This window comes from Drosophila yakuba, chromosome 2L, assembly GCF_016746365.2.
Source record: "Drosophila yakuba strain Tai18E2 chromosome 2L, Prin_Dyak_Tai18E2_2.1, whole genome shotgun sequence".
In the NCBI taxonomy this organism is placed as follows: domain Eukaryota; kingdom Metazoa; phylum Arthropoda; class Insecta; order Diptera; family Drosophilidae; genus Drosophila; species Drosophila yakuba.
Genome location: NC_052527.2, coordinates 4,215,167 through 4,236,725, shown reverse-complemented (window position 1 = coordinate 4,236,725; position 21,559 = coordinate 4,215,167). Strand labels below are relative to the sequence as shown.

The window sequence follows — 21,559 nt, the reverse complement described above, 5'->3', positions numbered from 1 at the left end:
CAGAGCAAAGAACGATGAAGTTGGGCCAGTCCAGTGGAGTGCCATTGCCATTTTGGCTCATAACAAAATTAAAACGAAATGAAACGAGATGAAAAAGTAATAAAGTCCTTATGGAAAATGCCAGCCAAGATGGTCAAAGCTTCTGTTTCAGCTCTCGCTTCGGTTCCCACTGCCTTTTCCATTTTCCCACTTCTGTTTCTCTTATTACTTTGGCTTTAACATCAGGTCCTCCCTCTGATTCTGCCATCCTGCCATCACTGCAAACATTGAATAGATGAGAGGACGGTGGCAGACGGTAATGATAAATATGGAAGGAGTGATGTCGAACAGACGACCAGCCCTTCACTTGGTACTCAGTTCAGATTGCTATAAATATGCAGGGAGTATTCGAACTGACGAAGAATAAAGCTTCCTACCTAATAGCATATTTAATAAGTAAGTAGGATCTATGCCTTGTTCCATATAATCATATGATCAATTCTTTAGATATCAGCACTATTTACTTATCTTAGCACTTTAATTATGCAGGGTATGCCCATAGTTCGTACTCATCACAACCCCCCATCTTTTACACCCATTAATAATTGTTGCTAGTTGTCTTTGAGCTCTTGCGCACAAATTTTTGAAATGCCGAACCGTGTCCTTCACTCCACTTTTGAGTCTATCTGGAGGGTTCCCACTTTTATATCCCAGCTTTTGGGTATGAGTTTTGGGTTTTGGGTTTCGGTCTGGCTTCTGCCTGCGCATAATTAAGCGGCAATCGCACTCCATTGTGAAATATCCTTGGCCATTGCATTTAAGTGTTTTGCTCGTAAAAGCGAACGAAATGGGGACTTGGAATGGAGAGAATGGTGCGGGAGCAGAATGTGAGGCCAGACAGTGAATTCATTAAACCATTAGACAGACTTCGTCTGTAATGGAGGCGATTAACGAAAGACGCTTTCCGGCGTTGAGCTGCAAAACTCTGCGAACAAATCAAACGGAAATCAAAACCCAAACAAGTAAATCAAGCAAATCCAGAAGCTCCACAAAAGGGGGCGGTCTACGGAAAAGTGGGCGCAACCGACAGACAGACATACAGCCTGCGTCATCGGAAAATTGTTGCAATTACGTCGCTGTAAGCAACCAACAATGAGTGGAAAAGCAAAAATGGAACAAGCTGGGGAAAAGGAGAAGCTGCCCGGAATTTCCATAAACACAATGCCAAAATGATGCCCTCCGACCATTCAAATTGGAATCGCCCAGGGTTTCAAAAGAAGGACTCTTTTCAAACGCTCCCCATACACCGGAAAAATAATAATAAAATAAATTCTCGAAAATGTTTAAAACTTTACGTGGCAGACTATTGAATTGTAAAGCCCTCCCCCATTGATTTCTAAATGCAATTGTTTTAGGCCAGGAATGTTCGAGCAGTGTATTTTTGGAACCACTGACGGGGCCAGAAAACTGCCGTTCGCCGCCAGTTGTTGCTACGGTAAACATGGGTGGCAGCCACCCCTCTGAATTGTGGGTGGTGGGGGCGTGCCAAGGGGTGCATACATTTGCGTGATTTACGAGCTGTCTCATATAGGCCGGCGGATCTGATACGATGGAGATGGCGATGACGATGATGACGCCGATGACTGTGACCGAGCTGCGGATCAAAGAAGGCTGGTCACATCGAATGGAACATGTGACGTGACACGGGATGATAAAAAAGGGGGATTCCCTCAAGGTTATAGGTCGTTTTGTGGTAAGAAACTACAATGAAGTGAAACGATAAGATAAATGATAAGAACAGAAATTAAAAACAAGATGCTCAGCTAAAGCTATTTTTGTAGCTAAGCTAAGAAGCCTGGGAATGTATGTTTTAGGTGACTATGTTTTTACAGGAACTTCTGCTGGTCCTGCGTGCTGTGATTGGCCCATCTCTATTTGCGTTATGTCCTGGCACACAATGTCACAAAGTTGTCAACGCAATCAGCAGCCCACAGTAGTTGCTACTCATGTTGCTTCGCCCCCTTGTGTTAGTTGTTGCAGAACAAAAGTGTACGGGACAAGTGGACAGAGGATAGTATTGCTCATCGAAGGAGGAGCTCTGCAGATGAATGAATGCGTCATGCTGGCAAAATGTGGTGGTGGAGTGCTCGGTGTTGGTGGAGTTACGAGTTTCAAATTGAATTGTTGCCAACACGTGACCGGACGGACGCCCCGTCAATAAAGTCGGAGTGAATGACAGGCCTACAAACCGTCTACAAGTGGCTTCCCCTGGCATCTCTCACATCGCCCTGATGAATGGCATATTAAAAAGTGTATAGCAAATGGTTTTGCCTTTTGTGGTTTTTTCCGCTCGGTTTTTCGGGTTGTTCGACCGACCAGCGCAACGCAAAATGTAATTTGCGTAAAATGAGTGCGAAATTTGGTGAGGGGGGAGCTCAGCTAGTTGATGTTTTGTGAAGAAGTGTTGTTCCACTTTTGCCAAAGAGTGATGCACTGCAGGACAACGGAATAATATTATAGCTTCTATTCTGTAGGTCATAGATTTCCAACACAAAATAACTCTAGTTTCCTATTTTTTAAATTTTGTATTATTAGAAATTCTATCCTTAAAATGTTGTTCCCATTTAAGCGTTGACAATAGATGGCTTATATTATGTTTCTTTTTTTAAATGGTTTTTTGTGCTGCAGGTGTTAATCCTTAGTGCATCCATTTCGGCTTTCTTGCGGTGCACCCCCTGCACGCATTTGTCGAGTGCCTGGCGCAATCAATTCCCAAATCGCATTATGCCGCTGCCAGAAGCGAGAGTCCTGAGGAAAATTGCTTGGTGGCTTTTCCGCCAGCGAAAGTGGGGTGCCTGGTGGGGGTAAAGCTGCAAAATACTGGCGACGGGGCAGTATCTAAAGTAGGAGGAGCCCCAGCATCAGCCCCAGCATCAGCATCACCATCAGCACAGGCACGAGCGCAGCCATCGACATCCTTCACAGCATTTGGCATTTTATGTGCGTCAACATCAGCAAGTCGCCAAGTGCATTGCGTGCCAAATAGTTTACGTGTCAGTGGCGACAAGAGTTCTCGATGTCTGGGAGTTGGTTTCGGGAATTCGGTGGATGGATGGTGCGCATTGTGGAGGAGTGTGGTGCAACTGCGATGTTCTGGCATTATGCCTCTGCCTGTGGCAGATGCATCCCAATACCGATGCCACTACTTTATGGCATTTTGTTGCCCGTTTCTAGTCATCGCCGCATTGTCCACACGGCAATTTTCCACCAGAATGCAAATGGGAATGCCAAGTACCCGATTCCTCAGATCGAAGACTCTTTGGAGACGGACTTTGTTGTGCCCACAAAATCGTGGGCGAACGGCACTTTGTTGCCGAATTGTTGAATTGAAATTGGAGCTTATGATTATTTGATTAGTTGTACTTTACGCGGCACTTGTCTTGGGGACGAAATTGCAGACAAAGTTTAATCGAAGAGAAATGTAGCTGGTACTTTGTTAGTACATTTAGAAACCCCCAGAACCTACAGTATCTATAAACGTGCGAGACATTTGCTAAAAGAACTGAAACTTTTCTTAAAATGTATGATGCTGTGTACGAACGTATCCATACTCATATCTCACAAGTGCTGAATGTTAGCTGCAAAACTATTATTAGCTTTGCGCCGCCTTTTTAAGTAATATATTCACACATTCTATTTTTGAGCATTCACTGTCCCATTTTGCGATATATTTCCGTTACTATTGACATCAGAGCGTTTCCTTCGTTCGAACACTTGTCAAAATCCATCATCATTGAATGACACATCATCATCAACATTGACATCTATCCATAGATGGAGATCCCCCGCCGAATTCATCTCTATTCATCTGTCGCCTTCAGTAAGCGTGCACGTTTTATAATTCATTTGCAGTTCCTTCAACAATTTCGTGAATATTTCATTTGGTTTCGTGTGGAACAATTTTTACAGCTCGTTTGTCACTTTCCCACCTCGTACCGCTCGTTTTCTCCGCGTTTTCCCCACATTTCCCATTTCCCGTCTCGAAACCGCATGCAGTCTGCATGAATAATGCAGTGATCCGATCTGTGGGCGGAATCTGTCACAGATACCCAGATGCCCAGATACCCACCCACGGAACTCCGAGCATATGCATACTTATGCATCCGTCAGATACATTTGAACTGAATCGGTTTATTCACCGTCAAGAGGCAAAGACGATTAGCTAATAGAATAATCGTAATTGTATTCATTAGGGGCAACGGAGTGGGGTGGTCAGGAAATCATAATCAATCAATTAATTAGATTTCTGGTTGGGTCAGGGCATTGAAGTGTCTGTAATTATAGTGCAAATAGTTGCAGTCTTTTCTGCGATCAATGGTACAGAACTTCTTATTCTTAGCATGTAGATTGGTGTTATTTAACTCCAAAATATTGCAATGTGATATCGGAATTACCAATTTGCTAATACCTGCATTTTTGGCTTCCTCTTTCATTCAGAGTGCTTTCACAAAAACCAATCCAATCCATTAGACGACCACCTTCGTAGATGGAGTTCCATGCTTAGGCCTTCCTGGACAGGAATTGAACAAGGCACAGGAATCTTCAATGCCAGTCGGATTATGGCGGAGTGCAGCACACTCCTGTGAGTCCTGATCCCATCACCGTGGCATATGCACAATCCCAGATTTTCTTATTGAGTCGAACCCAATGAAAAGCTCTAGGCGACGGTTCTCCTTCCAATGCTTTCTCCCAGAAATTTTCCTGCTACTAATACTAAACACTTCCACAAAACCTAATTATTAAATCAGACAAAATATTTACAAGCACCTTACATACTTGTTCACTTAAAGAAAAATGCATGTGAATCGCAGTATAGGGAACTGAAAAAGTAACAAAACTTTTGTGTGTTAATATCAGATTACCATATTTCATTTAGGGTTATAAAAATTGTGTTTTTTGGTTATTTGGTGAATATAAAATGTTGTAAAAGTCAAATGCATAATATTACTTTTATGTTTTTCTCTGACTGCATTTCGTTTTCACTGTTTCGGCTTGATATTCCCAGAATCTGCCCCTTACTTTTAATTTCGCATGTTGGCTAAACACAAAGTTTGTGATGGCTTGCCGTAAGACTTCTTCTGGCTGCCACTTCCCTTCACTTTTCCTGGCTCTCCAGCCTCCGACATAGCCACCTTCATCTGAACTTTCAGGGTTTTTGGCGAGTTTTTGAGGTTCATGTATAATGCATGCAGCTGCAGAGGACCAAAAACCTCCAGCAAATGTCGACTGCTGTCAACGCAACTTCGATGCGGAGACAATGTAACTCAAAGCAAGATACAGTGTTGCTGGCTCCAGGGGCGGCCAAAAGGGGGGGTTGGGGTGAAACCCCTGTAACAACAACCCAAATGTCGAGCTGTGGAACAGAAACTGCAATGACTGAACGATTATGCCAATGGCAGGCCATGTCTAAAGCAAACGATTTGTCACAGTGCCAATGGAGTTGAGTCGAGTTCTCAGGCGGTGTGGAGTTCCGTATTTCGGTGGATTTGGTTGTGGGGCATCGGGTTTTATTGCCAATAAGGGGTGATGGCAGCGGGCGGGGAAGTGGAGCCGCAGGGATGCAGAACCGCAAACACTTTACCCCAAAATGCAGCAGAGTGAGAACTTTCTCCTTGGCTCCTGAATTGCAGCAGAGGGAGCTTACACGCGAGGAAGAAACGTACCAATCGTTACGATTTATAAACAAAAACCTCTTTCCCAACAAGAGCTTATACTAGTATTGGTTCCGCAACTCTCGCCTGTTTTCTGCCAGTGCATCCTGCTCGGCGTGTGGGCGGGTTTTTGTTGAGTGGCCAGCCCGCTTCGATTTGAAAACTCCAGCTGGGACAACTGCAGGGAGTACGATGTCTTTCGTCCATGGTCCTTCGCTGCTCCCTTGACTCCCATGACTCCCTTATGCAGCTACTCGAACATGACACCAAGTCCAAAGTCGTTGGCTGTTCATCCTTTTCATCCCGCTGCCACTCCCACCGCTCACATCCCACATTTCCACCCCCTTTTCCCTTTCGGTTGTCCTTGGCTGTTGCCCAGCTGCAAGTGACAGTAATTGTTTTATTGACATTGATTGACATGGCAGGGGAGTGGGAATGTTGCAGGAGGTTGGGTAACTGGGAAGCTGGCAGCATCCTGCTGAACCAGGAGGAGGTTCTGGAGGAGCACAGTTGCTGGAGCGGCCAAGTCAGGCCAAAGACAAACTGCAATGCCAAATGCGAGTTTCAATCCCAATTTTTGTATCTTACTCCCCTCCACCCGAGGATTCCTTTCATCCCCGATTTGCAAAGCTCAAAAATGAGCAAAAGATTTCAATTTCATTTTGATTGATCGCATTTGCCCGCCCACTTTTCTGCCCACTTTTCCACGATTCGTGCACTTTTTGGCTTTCCATTCCCTATGTTTGCCCTTGTAAGCTGCTGATTAAACCATGCAATGTTGCAGCTTCGTTTGGCTTTTCTCTCTGTTTCCCGGCTTTCCCGCCAGATTTTCCTCTGACTTTTCCAGCTCCTCCAGCAGCTGGTGGAAAAACAACACATCAATTGCCGGGTGTGTCAGCACAATGAATGTTGTGTGCCATTGTAAGAAAGACAATTGTTTGATTTTCGATATGTTTTTGAAAAGAGGCAGTGAAAGAAAATCATTTCACGTAATTGTATTATGTACGTAACTTTAGTTTGCCATAATCAAGATTATAATTAAATGGAGTTTATTCAAAACAAAACGTTATTACTACATTTTCCAGAGGACATTGAAATTGTACTTTAAATTTAACTTGAAATTTGCTTGTGTATAATGGCATGGGCACTTTGCAAATACGAATAGTTTATATACAAACAAACATTTCTTTCAGTGTGGGCAAAACTCTTAGCAATTCTGCCTTCGCTGCACTTTTCATTCTGTTGAGGATGCGAGTGCAGATTAGTCCTTGTGTAATCCACATCAATCCGGAAGTCAGACCCTGAAAATATTGAAGGATGGAAAACTTGTGCACTCCCACCATCCATTTTCCCTTTTCATTTTCATTTGTTGTCATGGCAGCTATGACTTTGCTACTTGTTTCTCCTTCTCCTGTTTTTCATATTAATTATGAAAGCGCATTTGGTGAACGGAAAATTTATTTGGCTTATATTTCGATTACGGTTTTGTTTTTCCTTTCCGCTGCTTACATTTTTTTTTGCCAAGATTATTTTTCCTGCCATTTGCGGATACTCAGGGGACCAAGATGCCGAATTGGAATGAAATGTGATGCTTAATTAGTTTTATGCTGCTCCTGGTGATTACGTCGATGATCCTGATCCCGATAATGACGTCGATGAAAATGGCAAGTTGGAACTGGTCAGGAAAAACACTTTGCTTCCAAAAGGCTTATTTATTTTTGGCTTGTCCTGTAAGCGGATTTCTAACGAAATAAAATATCTTTAAATAACTTCACTGTTATCAGATGTTGCAATAAAATCTTCTTGTTAGTAAACACTTATACAATGTTCCAATTTACGCAAAATTCAATTGAGTTAATAAATTTATTTGAAGGTCATCTTTCCAACAATTTATTGAGAAAACTTCTTCCTCTACGTATATATTTAAATGCAAAAATACTGCCTGACACACACAAGAAGTGCAAAAGATCTGCAGTCGACAACAACTTTGGAAAACTGATAACGGACGGCAACAGGAAATGTCGAGACCAGGGAACAACAACTGCAGTTAAGGAGGGGAGGAGTGGTGAAAAATCGGGGCAGGGAACTAGAACCTTTGGTCAAGCTGGCAAAGGGAAAACCAGCTGTATACAGCGAAAGAAAAATCGCTTTTTATAGTCTAATATGCAATACTTGCTACTTGGATATGAATAAATGAATCAACTAAGTGTTGGCTTTCTAACAGAATTATGTTTATATAAAAGATAAGTTCTTTCTGCAATAAAAATAGAGAATAGAGATTTACTAATATTTTACATTTGCTGTGCTGACTGCTGTTTTTCTCCAAGTGCGACGTCCCAGTGCCACCGATAAAGTTGCAGTCTGCTTCGCCATAACTTGAGTGCATAAATCTTGGCCAGGCTCGGTGTGTTGCCTTAAACAGCCCTTGCCAGCCAGCATAGTGTGGCCCCCCTTCTATGGCCCCCTTTGGCCTCCTGAAGTCCCGCACACGGTGACATCTTTGGTGAGTGGCACGTTAAAGTAGCCAAAACTGGAGTCCACTCCAATTTCGCTTCCACTTCCACTGACCAATGTCCAGACACTGCATAATAAATTGCAGCCGTAGTGTTATAAATATTCGCAGGCCCCTGAGTCGTCCATTTTCCATATTCCTCCTACGATTGCGATCTTAGGCTACAGTTTCGCACATGGAGATTAAAGGACGTAACTGAAATGCTGACGCAGCTGATAGAATTGAGAAAACAATAAAAACGTAATGCAGAGACATTTTTATGTCCTGGGACGTATTGCGCAATGATATATACCCTGCCATTGAAGCACTTACAATAAAGTGCGCTGGAATGTTATACATACATATATAATTAGCTGGTTGCCAAGCCTAAATTTGAATACTGCCAAGGCATTATCGCAAATATGTGGGATTTAGTTCACTTTGTTTTTAAAGTTAAGGTGTTTAAAACTGAGTGTATCCGCCTATGTCCCACATTTTGCAGATTGCCATGTGGACCGAACCTTTGAAGAAAGTGCAAACTTGAAAACAATAATATTGCAGTTGCTGTCGTTTTTCCCCAAAACCCTAACATTTCCACCAGGTAGTGGACAAGCCCATTAAGGGGAAAAAGACGTGAGTGGGTGGGGATTTCCACAGTGCCGCCAAATATGCGGCGACAACAATAAATTAATGCGATTTATTGCCGCGATAAGAACGGGACAGCAAGAGGCCTAGGGACTTGGGAGGAATAAAACAGGGTGTCAAGGGTGCGTCCCCTTTTTATGGCAACGTGTGTGGGCTTGTTCGGAATGCGGCAGATAAGGTGAGCCCCTTGAAGCGCCCATTACCACGCCATTTTCCATGCAAAAATTTGTCCCCTGGAAATTAAACGATGCTCCACCACAGGCAATGCAGCCGAACAAAATATATGTATATAAGACCCAGCGATACCTCAACCAACGTTAACCCCTTCAGTTTGCAGATAAGCCGACTTACTTACCATTTAATTAGGGCCTCAATGAGCATTAGGGTGAAAATGCGGCAACAGCAACTCGAGGCACGCCCCCTGTTTGGCCCATCAAAATGCCTTTTTAATTAAAACCCGAAGCGGAGGAAAAAAAAAACAGGAAAATTTTCGCCGCCAAATGATGTGTGAGAAGTCGATAGAGAGCGACGGCGGACGTTAAATCACAATGGCAAACAGGAAGTCATGGAAAAATTGAGCTTTAGAGTGGGAAAATCCGAAAAATCGGACAAGGGTGCATGCAAAACGCTGTGGAAAACTCAAGGCTGGAAAATCTTGTGTGAAAATTTGTTGAGCCTGCAAACTTGCTATTCCATTCGGTTGCGTTGAGGTTTCGGTCTGGGACTCGTCTGGCCAGGAGCTATAATTGCATAGAATGCCCAGAAAAATAATTCTGCTGAGAGCCGCACAAATCGCTCTTACACGGCGAGAAAATGTTTATATTTTACTTACAGAAAACAAAGTAGCAAAGTGAATTGCAAAACTAATTTAATTGAGTTATTGAAAGTTTCATGAAAACAATTTATTGATCATGGTTTAAAGTTAGGTTTTTAAAATATTTATTAGCTCTATTAACTATTTCTTGCAGTGTAGAGGAAGGGGTGTGATAGCGGTTGTCTGGTTACTGGTAACTGGTCCCGTGCCAGACGCTAAGCTGCCAGTAAATCACAACCGAAAGCCGCTGTTAAAACACGAGCCTGCCCCCGGAAAACTCAGAAAACTCGGAAAACTCTGTTGGTGGTTGCTTTGGCTTGGGTTTTCGGTTAGGTTATTGGGTCCTTGGGTCTCGAGCGTTTTCTTTTTGCACGACGGCAGTCGGTGGTTGCAACAGCCGCTGGCAGGACACGTGCAACACCCGGAATCGAAGAAGAGGGTGGAGAAATTGAACGGCATGGGGTGACTGACTGACAGCAGCATCTGAATCCGCAGGAACCCGGAGCCGGAGGCCTTTCCTAGTAACTGACACTCCCCACAAGATTTGATTATAGACGGAGATCGGGCTGGCTGCGCAACTTCTTCGGAGCTCGTTAAATGCGTCCAAAAGTGATTCATATTGGAGGGGTTAACTTTCCGGCCTCACAATGTACATATATCAGCTACTTCCCACCTGCCTATCGCGAATTCAATATTCTTGCCCTTTTCGCAAACACAATATAACCTAATTTGATTGGGTTATTCACATATTTATTCTTAGGGGTGCGCCAAGAGAGAGATCGAAGGCTTTGAGCGCTCTTAAGAAAATTAAAAGGATATTGCGCAACGCTGCATTTTATTATGCATGGCATGCACTGAATGGAATAATTTTGAAAAGGGGTTTAGAATTCCAAACTTGTAAGAAACTTAATCATTTTTTTGTATTCGTAATTTATATACCTCTAGTAATTTGAGTAAGTTATACTAAATGACCCAAAACTAACGCACTTATGCACCCAGTATTTATGACGACCAGTTTTGTGAATCATCACGGGCGAGTGAGTACTTCCAAATGTTAAATGCAAACCGACTAAGACTTTGTAGCACAACGTCATGGTCGATAAGATATTTAAATCAACAAATGACTAATGAAGCCATACCCCAAAGGCGTTGATTAAGAGATCTTATCTTAGTTTCTTGACGGATTTTATGTCCACATACTACATTTAAAGCAATAATATTCACCAACTAAGAATTTCATTGTATGAATGTAAGCAGAAAATCATCAGTGCCATTTATCTCAAAAGTAGGGGTTGCATATTTTCTTTTATTTAATTCTTGCATAAATTCTTAGAAACTTTCCATACAAGAGGCACAAACAAAGCAGATAGCGTTTTTCGGTACCAAGGGTTATAACCCTCATAGATCGGTCCTATGGCGAATGTCCACGCCCATTTCCTCAAAATAATCTCCATCCTCGTTATCGGTGTCGCATATCGGCTGCTCCATGCTATTTCTTTTCCCATTTCTTTTCTTGAGACTCTCGAATGCCTTCTTAAATCGCACAGCCTTCTCGCTGCCGGTCCTCGATCCACTGATTGGTATTATCCAGCGATTGACTACATTGGCCAGAACAATCACTAGAACCACGCCGATGAGCAGGTAAAGCACTACTAAAGCTGGATTGGGTGCACTTCCGCTTGTGTCCATGTGGCCATCGATGTCCTTAGGGTCAACTTTCCAAGTGATGCGCTTCCTTGTCTTCTTTGGGGTGTCGATGCCTGTTATATAGTTGAATTTAAGGGATTCATTATTCAGATTAGTTTTTATATTTTTATATAGAAGAGAGGAGAAACCAGACCCCAATGGGATTCTATTATAAGTTGTCATGTCTTCTCTTCTTAACACATACATCGTATGAATAACAAACGCTTTTAAGTCTTACCTGTCACCATTTCGGTACTGAAAGTCGGTCCTATTGTTGTTGTTCGAGGAGTTGTAGTCATATACACTTTAGAGGTCGTTGTTGTTGTCTTTGTTGTAAACACTTTTCTTGTGGTTGTTGTCGTTGGTGTTGTGGAACTGGTTGTAGACTTTGGTGTTGTTGAAGTCCTTGTTGTTGGCTTCGGCGTTGCTGAAGTTGTTGTTGGTTTTTTAGTAGATGTTGTTTGTCTTGTGGTTGTTCGTTTTGTGGTTGTGGCCTTTGTTGTCTTTGTTGTTGTCGTTGTTGTTGTAGTAGTTTTTGGTGTGGTTGGCCTTTTAGTTGTAGTTGTGGTTGTGGTAGTTTTTGGTGTAGTCGGCCTTTTAGTTGTAGTTGTTGTTGTAGTTGTAGGTGTAGATGTGGGAGTTGTGGTTGTTGGCTTCTTCGTAGTGCTTGTGGTTGTTGAAGTGGCAGTTGGTTCTGGGGAACTTAGATTATCCTCGGGCGTTTGTAACAGGTCTTTAGCGCACTCCTCGAAATAATTTAGGCAACAATTTTCATACAAAAAGCAGTCCTCATCGCAAGCACATCCCATGACTAAACCATCGCTGGTTAGTTTGGCATCCACGGTTGAGTTTCCGCATCGACCCGAACAACTCATCATGTCGTGCACCAGTGGTTGCTCGCTGCTGGCCGTCGGGGGTGCCGGTGGTTCGGTGGTGGTGGTAAATCCGTTAGTGCCACAATCGCTGCCTGTCATTAGCTTTACATCATCGATTGCAATATCTCCGAATCGGGATCTGGCATCCGTAGCCGTGAAGATCACCTGAAAGTCCTCCTGCATTTCGTCAATGGTGATCGTGTGCTCCAGCCACTGGGTTCCCTGTTCACCAGATATCTCAAATTTGCTGGAACTAAGAAAAAACAGTGAATTAAAGCACATTAACTTTAAAGTACTTTTCACAAGACACTGATATTTAAAGAATTTGTCGAAACTGATAAGAAATAATCATTAGAAATGTTGTGGCGTTGCCTGCACCCTCTAATCTAATTGCTCTTCCGCTGCGGCAAAACTCACTTGGCTCTAAACGTATTCCACATGGTTGTCACTGGCATCGATACTGGTTTTACGGACACCACCAGACTATCCACACCCTCTCCAAACATGAAGTAGTGGAATCGGAAGCAGCAGGCGGTCTTCAGGGTGAGGGATCTGGGATAGATTGGAGATATCAAATGGTAGCTTCCATAAGCCCCAGCTTGAGTTTCCATTCGCATGTAGTGACCACCGGACTTGCTATTAAAGGTGTGATCGTGACGGGGTCCCGTTCTGAGGGAGTGGAAATTGGATGCCGGACTGACTCGCTTCCAAGGTCGCCGGAAAGCCGTCTCCGCCTCCCAACCGCACTGATCCTCGCTCTCGAAATCGCAAGAATGGTCCCCTGTGTGGTTGCTCCTCCGACAGGATCCCAGCTGGGTGCTCCAGTTTTCGCCATCGCAGTAGGCAGTGCGACTTCCTACCAAGACATAGCCATCGTGGCACACGACATCCGTTTTTAGGGCATCATTTTCGACGTATCCATTCTCCGGATCCTCTAGCCTCACGCAGCCCCTCCCTGATAATGTGAACACATAGGAGATATTGAATCATCCAAGGGCAATGATGGCTTATTTTGAGTTAAAGGAAGTTGAATAGGTATTTATGGCACTTACTGGCACAGAAAGGCTTTTCACCTCGAATGGAACCGTCTCGATCGCAAGTTCGCAAACCTGTTCCCTGCAAATTGTAGCCGCGATTGCATCTAAACCTCACGATATTTCTCGCTCGATAATTTATAATTCCATTTTTCAAATCTAAAGATCTTTCACATCGTCCATTAATGGAACCTATACTATATATCACAATCACTGCCAGAGTCCAGAAAAATTCCATGCTGCAGAGATAATACGAACTAAATGTATATATACTGTGAAGGCTGTTTTAAGACTGAGAGTCGATGGCAGTCGACATTTTCTCGAGTCGAAACTTATCCATTCGAAGCAACGAAGAGCGGGTCTTACACAATCGCAAGATAAAAAAGTATGACCGATTCTCACAGAAAGAAGAGTGGATAACCGCTATATTGGTCATTTTTAATTCACTCTTATTGTTATGAAAATATGAATGGAATATACATATATAATATTGTTGTGTTGCTAAGTTTATAAATATAGATTAAAACCTCGAAAGCAATGAAATATTTAGTTCTTACTTTATTGCGCTACATTTATACGCAGTTTAACTTGTTTTTCGGTTTTTATGAATTTTACATCGTCGATACCAATGTCGCCATGGAGAGAGCTTGGGTTCGTGAATGTGAAGACCACCTGGAAGTCCGACTTCATTTCATCGATGAAGATCGACTGGCTTCTCCAGTTTGGCCCCTGATCGCCGGACACGGTGAGTTTGGTGCACCTGAAAGATAACACTTGATGTATTAAAAGGTTTTGTGATTTAAATATTTCGCTCACATATTTCCAAAACTCGTCCACATATCCTCGACCGCCATTGAAGAGGGTTTGACCGAAATGGTCAAGTCTCTTACTTCCGTCCCAAACATGAAGAGTTGGAACTGAAACCACAAGGAATGGCCCAACGTGAGGCTTCTGGGATAGATCGGCGATATGAAGTGGGAGGTCCTGGAAGCATGTACTTGCGACTGCAAGCGAATAAAGTGTCCTTCGACATCGCTCTGGAAGGTGTGATCCTTGTGCAGACACTTGTCTTTGCGAAAGTCTGCTGCAGCACTAATTCGCTTCCATGGCTGTGGTATGGCTTTACTGGCAATCCAGCCGCACTGATCCTCCCTCTCGAAGTCGCAGGAATAGTCACCGGTATGGTTGGCCATCTGGCAAGTTCCCAGCTTGATGATCCACTTTGTTCCATTGCAGTAGGTAACAGAATTTCCGCGGAGAACAAATCCTGCATCGCATTCGATTTCCGCCTTTAAGCCATCCGTGGCCGTGAAAATAGCTCCGTTGTCCGGTTTCTTAATATCAGTACATCCCGCCTCTGAAAGTTTCACATTTTTATTATTTATATATTAGTTTTTATGTTATATTACACATTTGAACTCACTGGCACAGTATCGCTTCCCTATATTTCCGGTGCCAAGGTGCCACAACTTTCCCTGCAAAGAAAATCCACGATTGCACACGAATTTGATGTTGTCACCTAGGAACCAGCTAGATGACTTTGTAACTTGTCCGTTGGGCAACTTGATGTCCAGATCACAGCTGGCAATTGGTTGAATCGCTATATATATCAAAAATAGCTTCAGCGCTGGAACCATTGCCGTTGTATAAATTTGGATGCTTTTTAAACGACTGAACTGAGAAAAGCTTTTGTATAAATATATTTACATTTTCTTATCAGACAAACACTTTTTTGTGCCAAAATCACCAAGAACGTTTAATTTTTATACCCGTTACTCGTAGAGTAAAAGGGTATACTAGATTCGTTGAAAAGTATGTAACAGGCAGAAGAAAGCGTTTCCGACCATATAAAGTATATATATTCTTGATCAGGATCAATAGCCGAGTCGATCTGGCCATGTCCGTCTGTCCGTCCGTCTGTCCGTCCGTCTGTCTGTCCGTATGAACGTCGAGATCTCAGGAACTACAAAAGCTAGAACGTTCAGATTAACCATACAGACTCCAGAGACATAGAAGCAGCGCAAGTTTGTCGATTCATGTTGCCACGCCCACTCTAACGTCCACAAACCGCCCAAAACTGCCACAGGGTGTCTCGACGGTAGTATTATTCAAGTCAAATGCGTTTTGGTATTGGGGATACTTAAACCTACTTATTTCCCTTTATCGGTTTTAGCATAATGTTTGCATAAAAATGTACAATTTGTTAATAATTTGAACTGAAGTTTTCGAAGTTCACACCTATGGATCAAAACGACGACGATAAGAAGCTTATCGCCTACTTCCAACGCATTTGATATACATTGTATATGCTTACACAATATATGTTTGGAACAACGCCTGTTTACTTTTTATTCTTTCTTCACTAATTTTTATTGATTTCCCGATATTGTATATTGAATAACTGCTACTCATTATGTTTAGAAGTTGGCGAAGGGAAGTTACGGCAAGTTCGAGAAGTTTTCTTGTTTGTACACCTTAACAAAAATGATCAAGTTTCCTTATGCCAATAAAATAATTTCGTTTTCAAGTGTTATTTATTTATTTATATATTTATTAATATATTTTTTAATATATTTATATATGTTAAATTTCATTTATAAAATAGTAGACTTGCAACACATTATTAATAGACCGAAATGCATGAATGCTGTACCTTACTTATGCAATAGAGCAATTATCACTGAAGCAACAAGGATAAATATATATGGTCTCGACTCATTTAAGCTAGTTACACCACTAGTTACACCCGCGGATTTCAATATCTTGCCAATTATTTTTGTTACTTTATTTATCTTTTCTTCTACATCGCTGGTCATCAGTGGTTCAGGAGTAGTTGTGTCCTCTGCCCTGGAAAATATCCATCGTTCTGCACGCCTCGCGACTTCAGTAGACCCTATGGAGTTTACTGTACTGGGGCCTAGTGAGTGTGGTGGCGCCTTTATGGGGTTTTCTGTACTGGAACTTCGTGTTTTATGTCGCTTTTCTATGGGGTTTACTGTACTGGTACTTTGTAGTTGTTGTGGCGCCCTTTTTGGGTTTTCTGTACTGGAACTGTGGGGTTTATGTGGCTCCTCTATGGGGTTTTCTGTACTGGTACTTTGTAGTTGTTGTGGCGCCTTTATGGGGTTTTCTGTACTGGAACTTTGTGGCTTATGTGGCTCCTCTATGGGGTTTACTGTACTGGTACTTTGTAGTTGTTTTAACGCCTCTATGAGGATTACTTTACTGATACATTGTAGTTGTTTTAACGCCTCTATGAGGTTTACTGTACTGGTACATTGTAGTTGTTTTAACGCCTCTATGGGGTTTACTGTACTGGTACTTTGTAGTTGTTGTGGCGCGTTTATGGGGTTTTCTGTACTGGTACTTTGTAGTTGTTTTAACGCCTCTATGTGGCTTACTGTACTGGTACTGTGTACTTGTTGTGGCGCCTTTATGGGGTTTTCTGTACTGGAACTTTGTGGCTTATGTGGCTCCTCTATGGGGTTTACTGTACTGGTACTTTGTAGTTGTTGTTGCGCCCTTTTTGGGTTTTCTGTACTGGAACTGTGGGGTTTATGTGGCTCCTCTATGGGGTTTTCTGTACTGGTACCTTGTAGTTGTTGTGGCGCCCTTTTTGGGTTTTCTGTACTGGAACTGTGGGGTTTATGTGGCTCCTCTATGGGGTTTTCTGTACTGGTACCTTGTAGTTGTTGTGGCGCCCTTTTTGGGTTTTCTGTACTGGAACTGTGGGGTTTATGTGGCTCCTCTATGGGGTTTTCTGTACTGGTACTTTGTAGTTGTTGTGGCGCCTTTATGGGGTTTTCTGTACTGGAACTTTGTGGCTTATGTGGCTTCTCTATGGGGTTTACTGTACTGGTACTTTGTAGTTGTTGTGGCGCCTTTATGGGGCTTACTGTACTGGTACTTTGTGGTTTATGTGGCTCCCCTATGGGGCTTAATATTGTGGTATTAAGTGTTTTCTGTGACGTCCCTTGTGTTGCTGTGACATTTTTGTGTTGTTCACTATTGGACCCATATACTAGGACCAAGTTGAACAGTATTGCAAAAGCGCAGAACAGTTTCATTTTTCAGAAAACTAATAGTGGCTAATAGGCTTGAGAGTAAAAAAGCGACTGAGCTGCGACCTAAACTAGATCCATTTAAATACCTTTTTTTTGGTATTACTAGTTCATACTATCGTCTTAATCTCGAATTCATTTTATTTGACAAACATATTCGTAATCACTTTGACTTTAAGTTGATGCACACTTAACATGTTTTGCATGAGCCATTATGTATTGAGTCATAATAAAATTATTAATGCTTAGCGATGAAAGTGCAAAGTTACCATGTGAGCAGTACGACCTATCCCGATCTGTTTTTCAGTTTATGATAAATTATTCGTTTAGTTCATCCCCATATAACACCACTTAAGTCATTTTAAATGCTTTCATAAATAGTCTTAGCGCAGGAATCATTACCGTTGTATAAACTTGAATGCTAATTAACGTCTGAACTAAGATAAGGATTTGTATAAATATATTTACATTTCCTTATCTGGCAAAATCAGTTTTAAGCTAAAGACACCAATATTCGGCAAAACCTCTGTTGCTTCTTATTGATAATAAAATTTTTTTCTCTATATCCTATATTGTATTTTAAATAACTACTTCTACACTTTATTTTTAGAAATTGGCGAAAGGAAGTCGAAATTGCCATGCGGAACGTTACGGTAAGTTCGACAAGTACTCTTATTTTTTGTTCTATAAGTTCAACCAATTGAAAAGTATTGCAACAAACCTTGGAGAAGCTTCTCTGCGCAAAGAGCATTTCAGGTTAGGTTGATACAACAAAATTTCCTCAGGAACCGCGGGTATAGAAGTTTATTTAGAAAATTCAGGCCCAAAAAGCTTTTGGTTATCATTGATATCAGTATCAGATAAGCTGAAAAGGATGTGGCTAGAAATATTTTATATATTTGTAAAACATTAACAAACATTATCTTTCCTTATGTTAGTTTCAATAAAATACAGAATTGGGTTTTCAAGCATGCTCTTATTTATTGAAATACAAAGATTTTAATTAAATGGTGAACAAGTCTACACAGTAGTCCGAATTAAATTGATGCAGTACCTTACTTATGCAACAAAACCATTATCATCGAAGCTACCAGGGTGAAAATATTTTGTCTCCACTCATTTAAGCTTAATACACCATTGGTCACGCCGGTTTTGGCAATTTTTCCATTTTCTGGAGATGGTGCAGGTGATTTTGTGTCCTTTGCATTGGCACTCGACGGTTTACTTGTTACCGTCACATCTGTAGACCCTTTGGCGATTTTTCCATTTTCTGGAGATGGTGCAGTTGATTTTGTGTCGGTTGCATTGGCACTCGACGGTATACTTGTTGCCGTCACATTTGTAGACCCTTCGGCGCTTACTGAACTGTTACTTGGTGGTTGGTTTGGGTGTTCTACTGTACTAGTACATAATGGTTGTTGCTCACTATTAGTCCCATATACTAGGACCAAGTTGCAAAGTATTGCAAAAGCGCAAAAGAGTTTCATTTTTCAGAACAATAAAAGTTTATTGTGGGCTTGTAAGTAAAAAAGCGACTGAGCTGCGACCTAAACTTGATCGCTTTATATACCCATTTTTCGATTATCGGCTTGATCTTGAATTCATTTTATTGGAAAAAAATCCGTAATCTTTTGGGACCGAAGAAATATACACACTTAATATTTTTAACATGAGTCATGATATATATTGGGTCAAAATAAAATAATTAGAGCTTATCTTTGAAATTGAATGCTGGTAAAATTACAATATGAGTTTTACGGTCAATACTTACGTTCGATCCTTTGCGAAATCTTTTTTGTTAGTGAAAGATAAATTATTCGTTTAGTTCATCCCCATATAACACCACTAAACTGGCTTTATCGTTAAGTCTTGGGACGCCATTCAAATGCAATTATTCGCATCCCCGGTCGGAATTGTGTTGCAGGGAGATGGAACTAAATAGAAGCATCTTCTTCCTGTCGCCTGCAAGCTTAAATTATGGGCATCTGCTGGAAGATCCCGGCAGATAATTGTCGAGGGTTCGGGTGGCGCTTCTTGCTGTGATTTATGTTTACTTCCGCTTAAGTCTCAAACAACTTGCAATCATGACGGTCGCCATCTCCGCATCTCTTTCCGAATATCCCTCACTTTCGTCGTGTCGAGATAATCAGTCAATATTGACAACTACTTATTGGCACTTCCGATGAGCGCGGATTGGGGCAGAGTGGGTGGAATGAACTAGTTAGGACTGGGGTGGCGAGGGACACGTGACCGGGGATCAGGAAGTGCCACGTGTCCGGCGAAATGCAACGGAAAGTGTAGCGAATTCCCTTTCTCCGATTTCCCGATTCATTGTCAGCAATTCAAATTTCATTCATAATTACAATCAGTGCAAAGGAAAACGAAAGGGATGGAACTTAAGGGAGGTTTCTGGCTGTGGGACTCTTAAAAGCGAACGCTATTCTCAATGCACTGAAAAAAGAAACATTTCTAAAATATACAGGCTTTATTTTTATATTTCAAAAAATTTCTTTTTTAAGCTTCGTCGTTTAATGCACAGGGAATAGAATTTATGGTAATGTAATGCACATAATAATAACGTTAAAATCCAGATCGAGTAATATATCTGGAAAGTGCCTGTGTAATCTGTACAGTGTAGCTTGATCGGGAGCTTGGCCTCTGCTCGCCGCCGCCGTTTCACAGATAAGTTCCCGGCTGCTTAAATATTTGCTCATTATTATTATTATTCTTTTATTTGCGGCATGGCCACTGTTGCCAGTGGTTTTGAAACTTCAATATTTGCGCTCAAATTACGGAGCTCAACCACCGAACTGCCCTTCTGGTTGCCGGGCAATGAAGGTGGTTCGGATGGTAGGAATCCTTTCAGAGGTCTCAGGATTAGCAGCAAATGAGCAGCTGGTGGCAGTGGAGTTCCGTAGATAGGGCAATGGGTGTACGGAGTGTTTTGCGAAAGGTTGAAAGTTCCGGATGAATGCCTGAAATAGCAACGCAGCGAATCAATTTGGCATATTGCTGCTAGCCATAGAACTTATTATCGGGTGGAATTGGTTGAAAATTTTGATCGAAACCTTGGCTGATAATAAAATAAAAAGCTTTGTGCATGTATGTTATATGCTCCACATGTTACTGAAGTCTTGATAAGACTTTTTCATTTGTTTTCCATTTTTTGTCCATTGTTTTGTGATAAAATTATTAACATTAATTAATTGGTAGCCGCTATAGTGACGCAATTCGAGTTTAATAGTTTTATTTCACAAAATTGAATGAATAGGTTTAAAAATTTTGGACTTTTTAAGGGTTCTTGCTTATTGAGTTATCTGTGAAATAATTGTGGCTCATGGCACTAAATAAATGAATCGAGCATTAAATCAAGTTAAACCAAAACTTAACTTCCTCGTCAGCTGCTCACTCCTTGCATATGCCAAAACCTAATTGCGTTTTGTTGGAACTTTCGCTGCCAAGTTGTGTAGGCGAATTTCACGCCCAGAACTGCCACACACGTTCGAATTAACACGGTTAATAGAGGCGCCTTGCTCTTCAGAGAGATGGCAGGCGCGAACGTTGAAGTTCCATGCGAGTTGGGGTCGCAAACTTCAAAGATTACCTCGATAATTAATAAAATTAAACATAAAAGCACTCAACGAGGCATCGGAGATGTCTGTGCCTCCAGCCACCCGCCACCCGCCACCCGCCTCGGACTCCCTGCTCATCGCCGAAGGATGACCGCAGACAGCCGGGGGATTCCGGCAATTTGCTCCAACTCCGGCGCTTTGGGCTCGACCTCCGGACCCGCACCGCATTAGGCCGCCTCGGGCGTGCCAAGTCGCTCTTTGGTCAGCTTCTGGTCGCATTAATTACAAAGCAATGACCGCAAAGCACACACAAACAGAATGCACGATGGGGGAATATGGGGAATTCGCTTTTGGAATAACAGAGAAGCTATAAGATTTTCAATAACTGCAATATAGTGATTCATAAAACTTTGCTCTTAAATAAAAACAATCTATACAAATCTGTAATTCAGAATTTGATTAGTACAACATGTTTTTGATTTATGATCTAATTTGAGTTTCTCCCCGTAATAATTAATTGCTGCGCGACAGCCCAGTTTGTGAGGCATCCAGGTGGGGCATCCACTTGGGAGCAAGGATGTCTACTCATCGACCCGATTTAATTTGCGGCAGTTTATGGAACTCATTATGTTAGCGGTCGTGCCATCGGCTGCAGGCGTGGGATTCGGTTGCCATTCCGTGCGGCGATCTC

At 42.0% G+C, this 21,559-nt stretch overlaps 2 protein-coding genes across 2 annotated transcripts; both read right to left on the bottom strand.

The window, feature by feature from the left end:
• Nucleotides 1-10,913: 10,913 nt before the first annotated feature.
• Nucleotides 10,914-13,523, bottom strand: LOC6526794. Its single transcript, XM_002087860.3, has 4 exons — nucleotides 13,254-13,523; nucleotides 12,619-13,156; nucleotides 11,565-12,454; nucleotides 10,914-11,400 (listed from the first exon to the last, which is right to left on the bottom strand). Exons 1-4 carry the CDS (start codon nucleotides 13,471-13,473, stop codon nucleotides 11,039-11,041), a joined length of 2,010 nt encoding a protein of 669 aa, XP_002087896.1. The 5' UTR covers nucleotides 13,474-13,523; the 3' UTR covers nucleotides 10,914-11,038.
• A 255-nt stretch (nucleotides 13,524-13,778) lies between these two features.
• On the bottom strand, nucleotides 13,779-14,917 carry LOC6526793. The gene is made up of 3 exons (XM_002087859.3): nucleotides 14,659-14,917; nucleotides 14,052-14,592; nucleotides 13,779-13,995 (listed from the first exon to the last, which is right to left on the bottom strand). Exons 1-3 carry the CDS (start codon nucleotides 14,870-14,872, stop codon nucleotides 13,794-13,796), a joined length of 957 nt encoding a protein of 318 aa, XP_002087895.1. The 5' UTR covers nucleotides 14,873-14,917; the 3' UTR covers nucleotides 13,779-13,793.
• Nucleotides 14,918-21,559: the final 6,642 nt, after the last annotated feature.

Bases quoted from the DNA above. Each gene is read 5' to 3' on its own strand.
- LOC6526793 (XM_002087859.3), bottom strand. From the start codon at position 14,872: ATGGTTCCAGCGCTGAAGCTATTTTTGATATATATAGCGATTCAACCA. The intron at 14,593-14,658 runs GTGAGTTCAAAT...TGAAACTTTCAG, and splicing joins AGGGAAGCGATACTGTGCCA to AGGCGGGATGTACTGATATT. The intron at 13,996-14,051 runs GTGAGCGAAATA...GTTATCTTTCAG, and splicing joins TGGACGAGTTTTGGAAATAT to GTGCACCAAACTCACCGTGT.
- LOC6526794 (XM_002087860.3), bottom strand. From the start codon at position 13,473: ATGGAATTTTTCTGGACTCTGGCAGTGATTGTGATATATAGTATAGGT. The intron at 12,455-12,618 runs GTGAGTTTTGCC...GTTTTTTCTTAG, and splicing joins TGGAATACGTTTAGAGCCAA to TTCCAGCAAATTTGAGATAT. The intron at 11,401-11,564 runs GTAAGACTTAAA...ACTATATAACAG, and splicing joins CAGTACCGAAATGGTGACAG to GCATCGACACCCCAAAGAAG.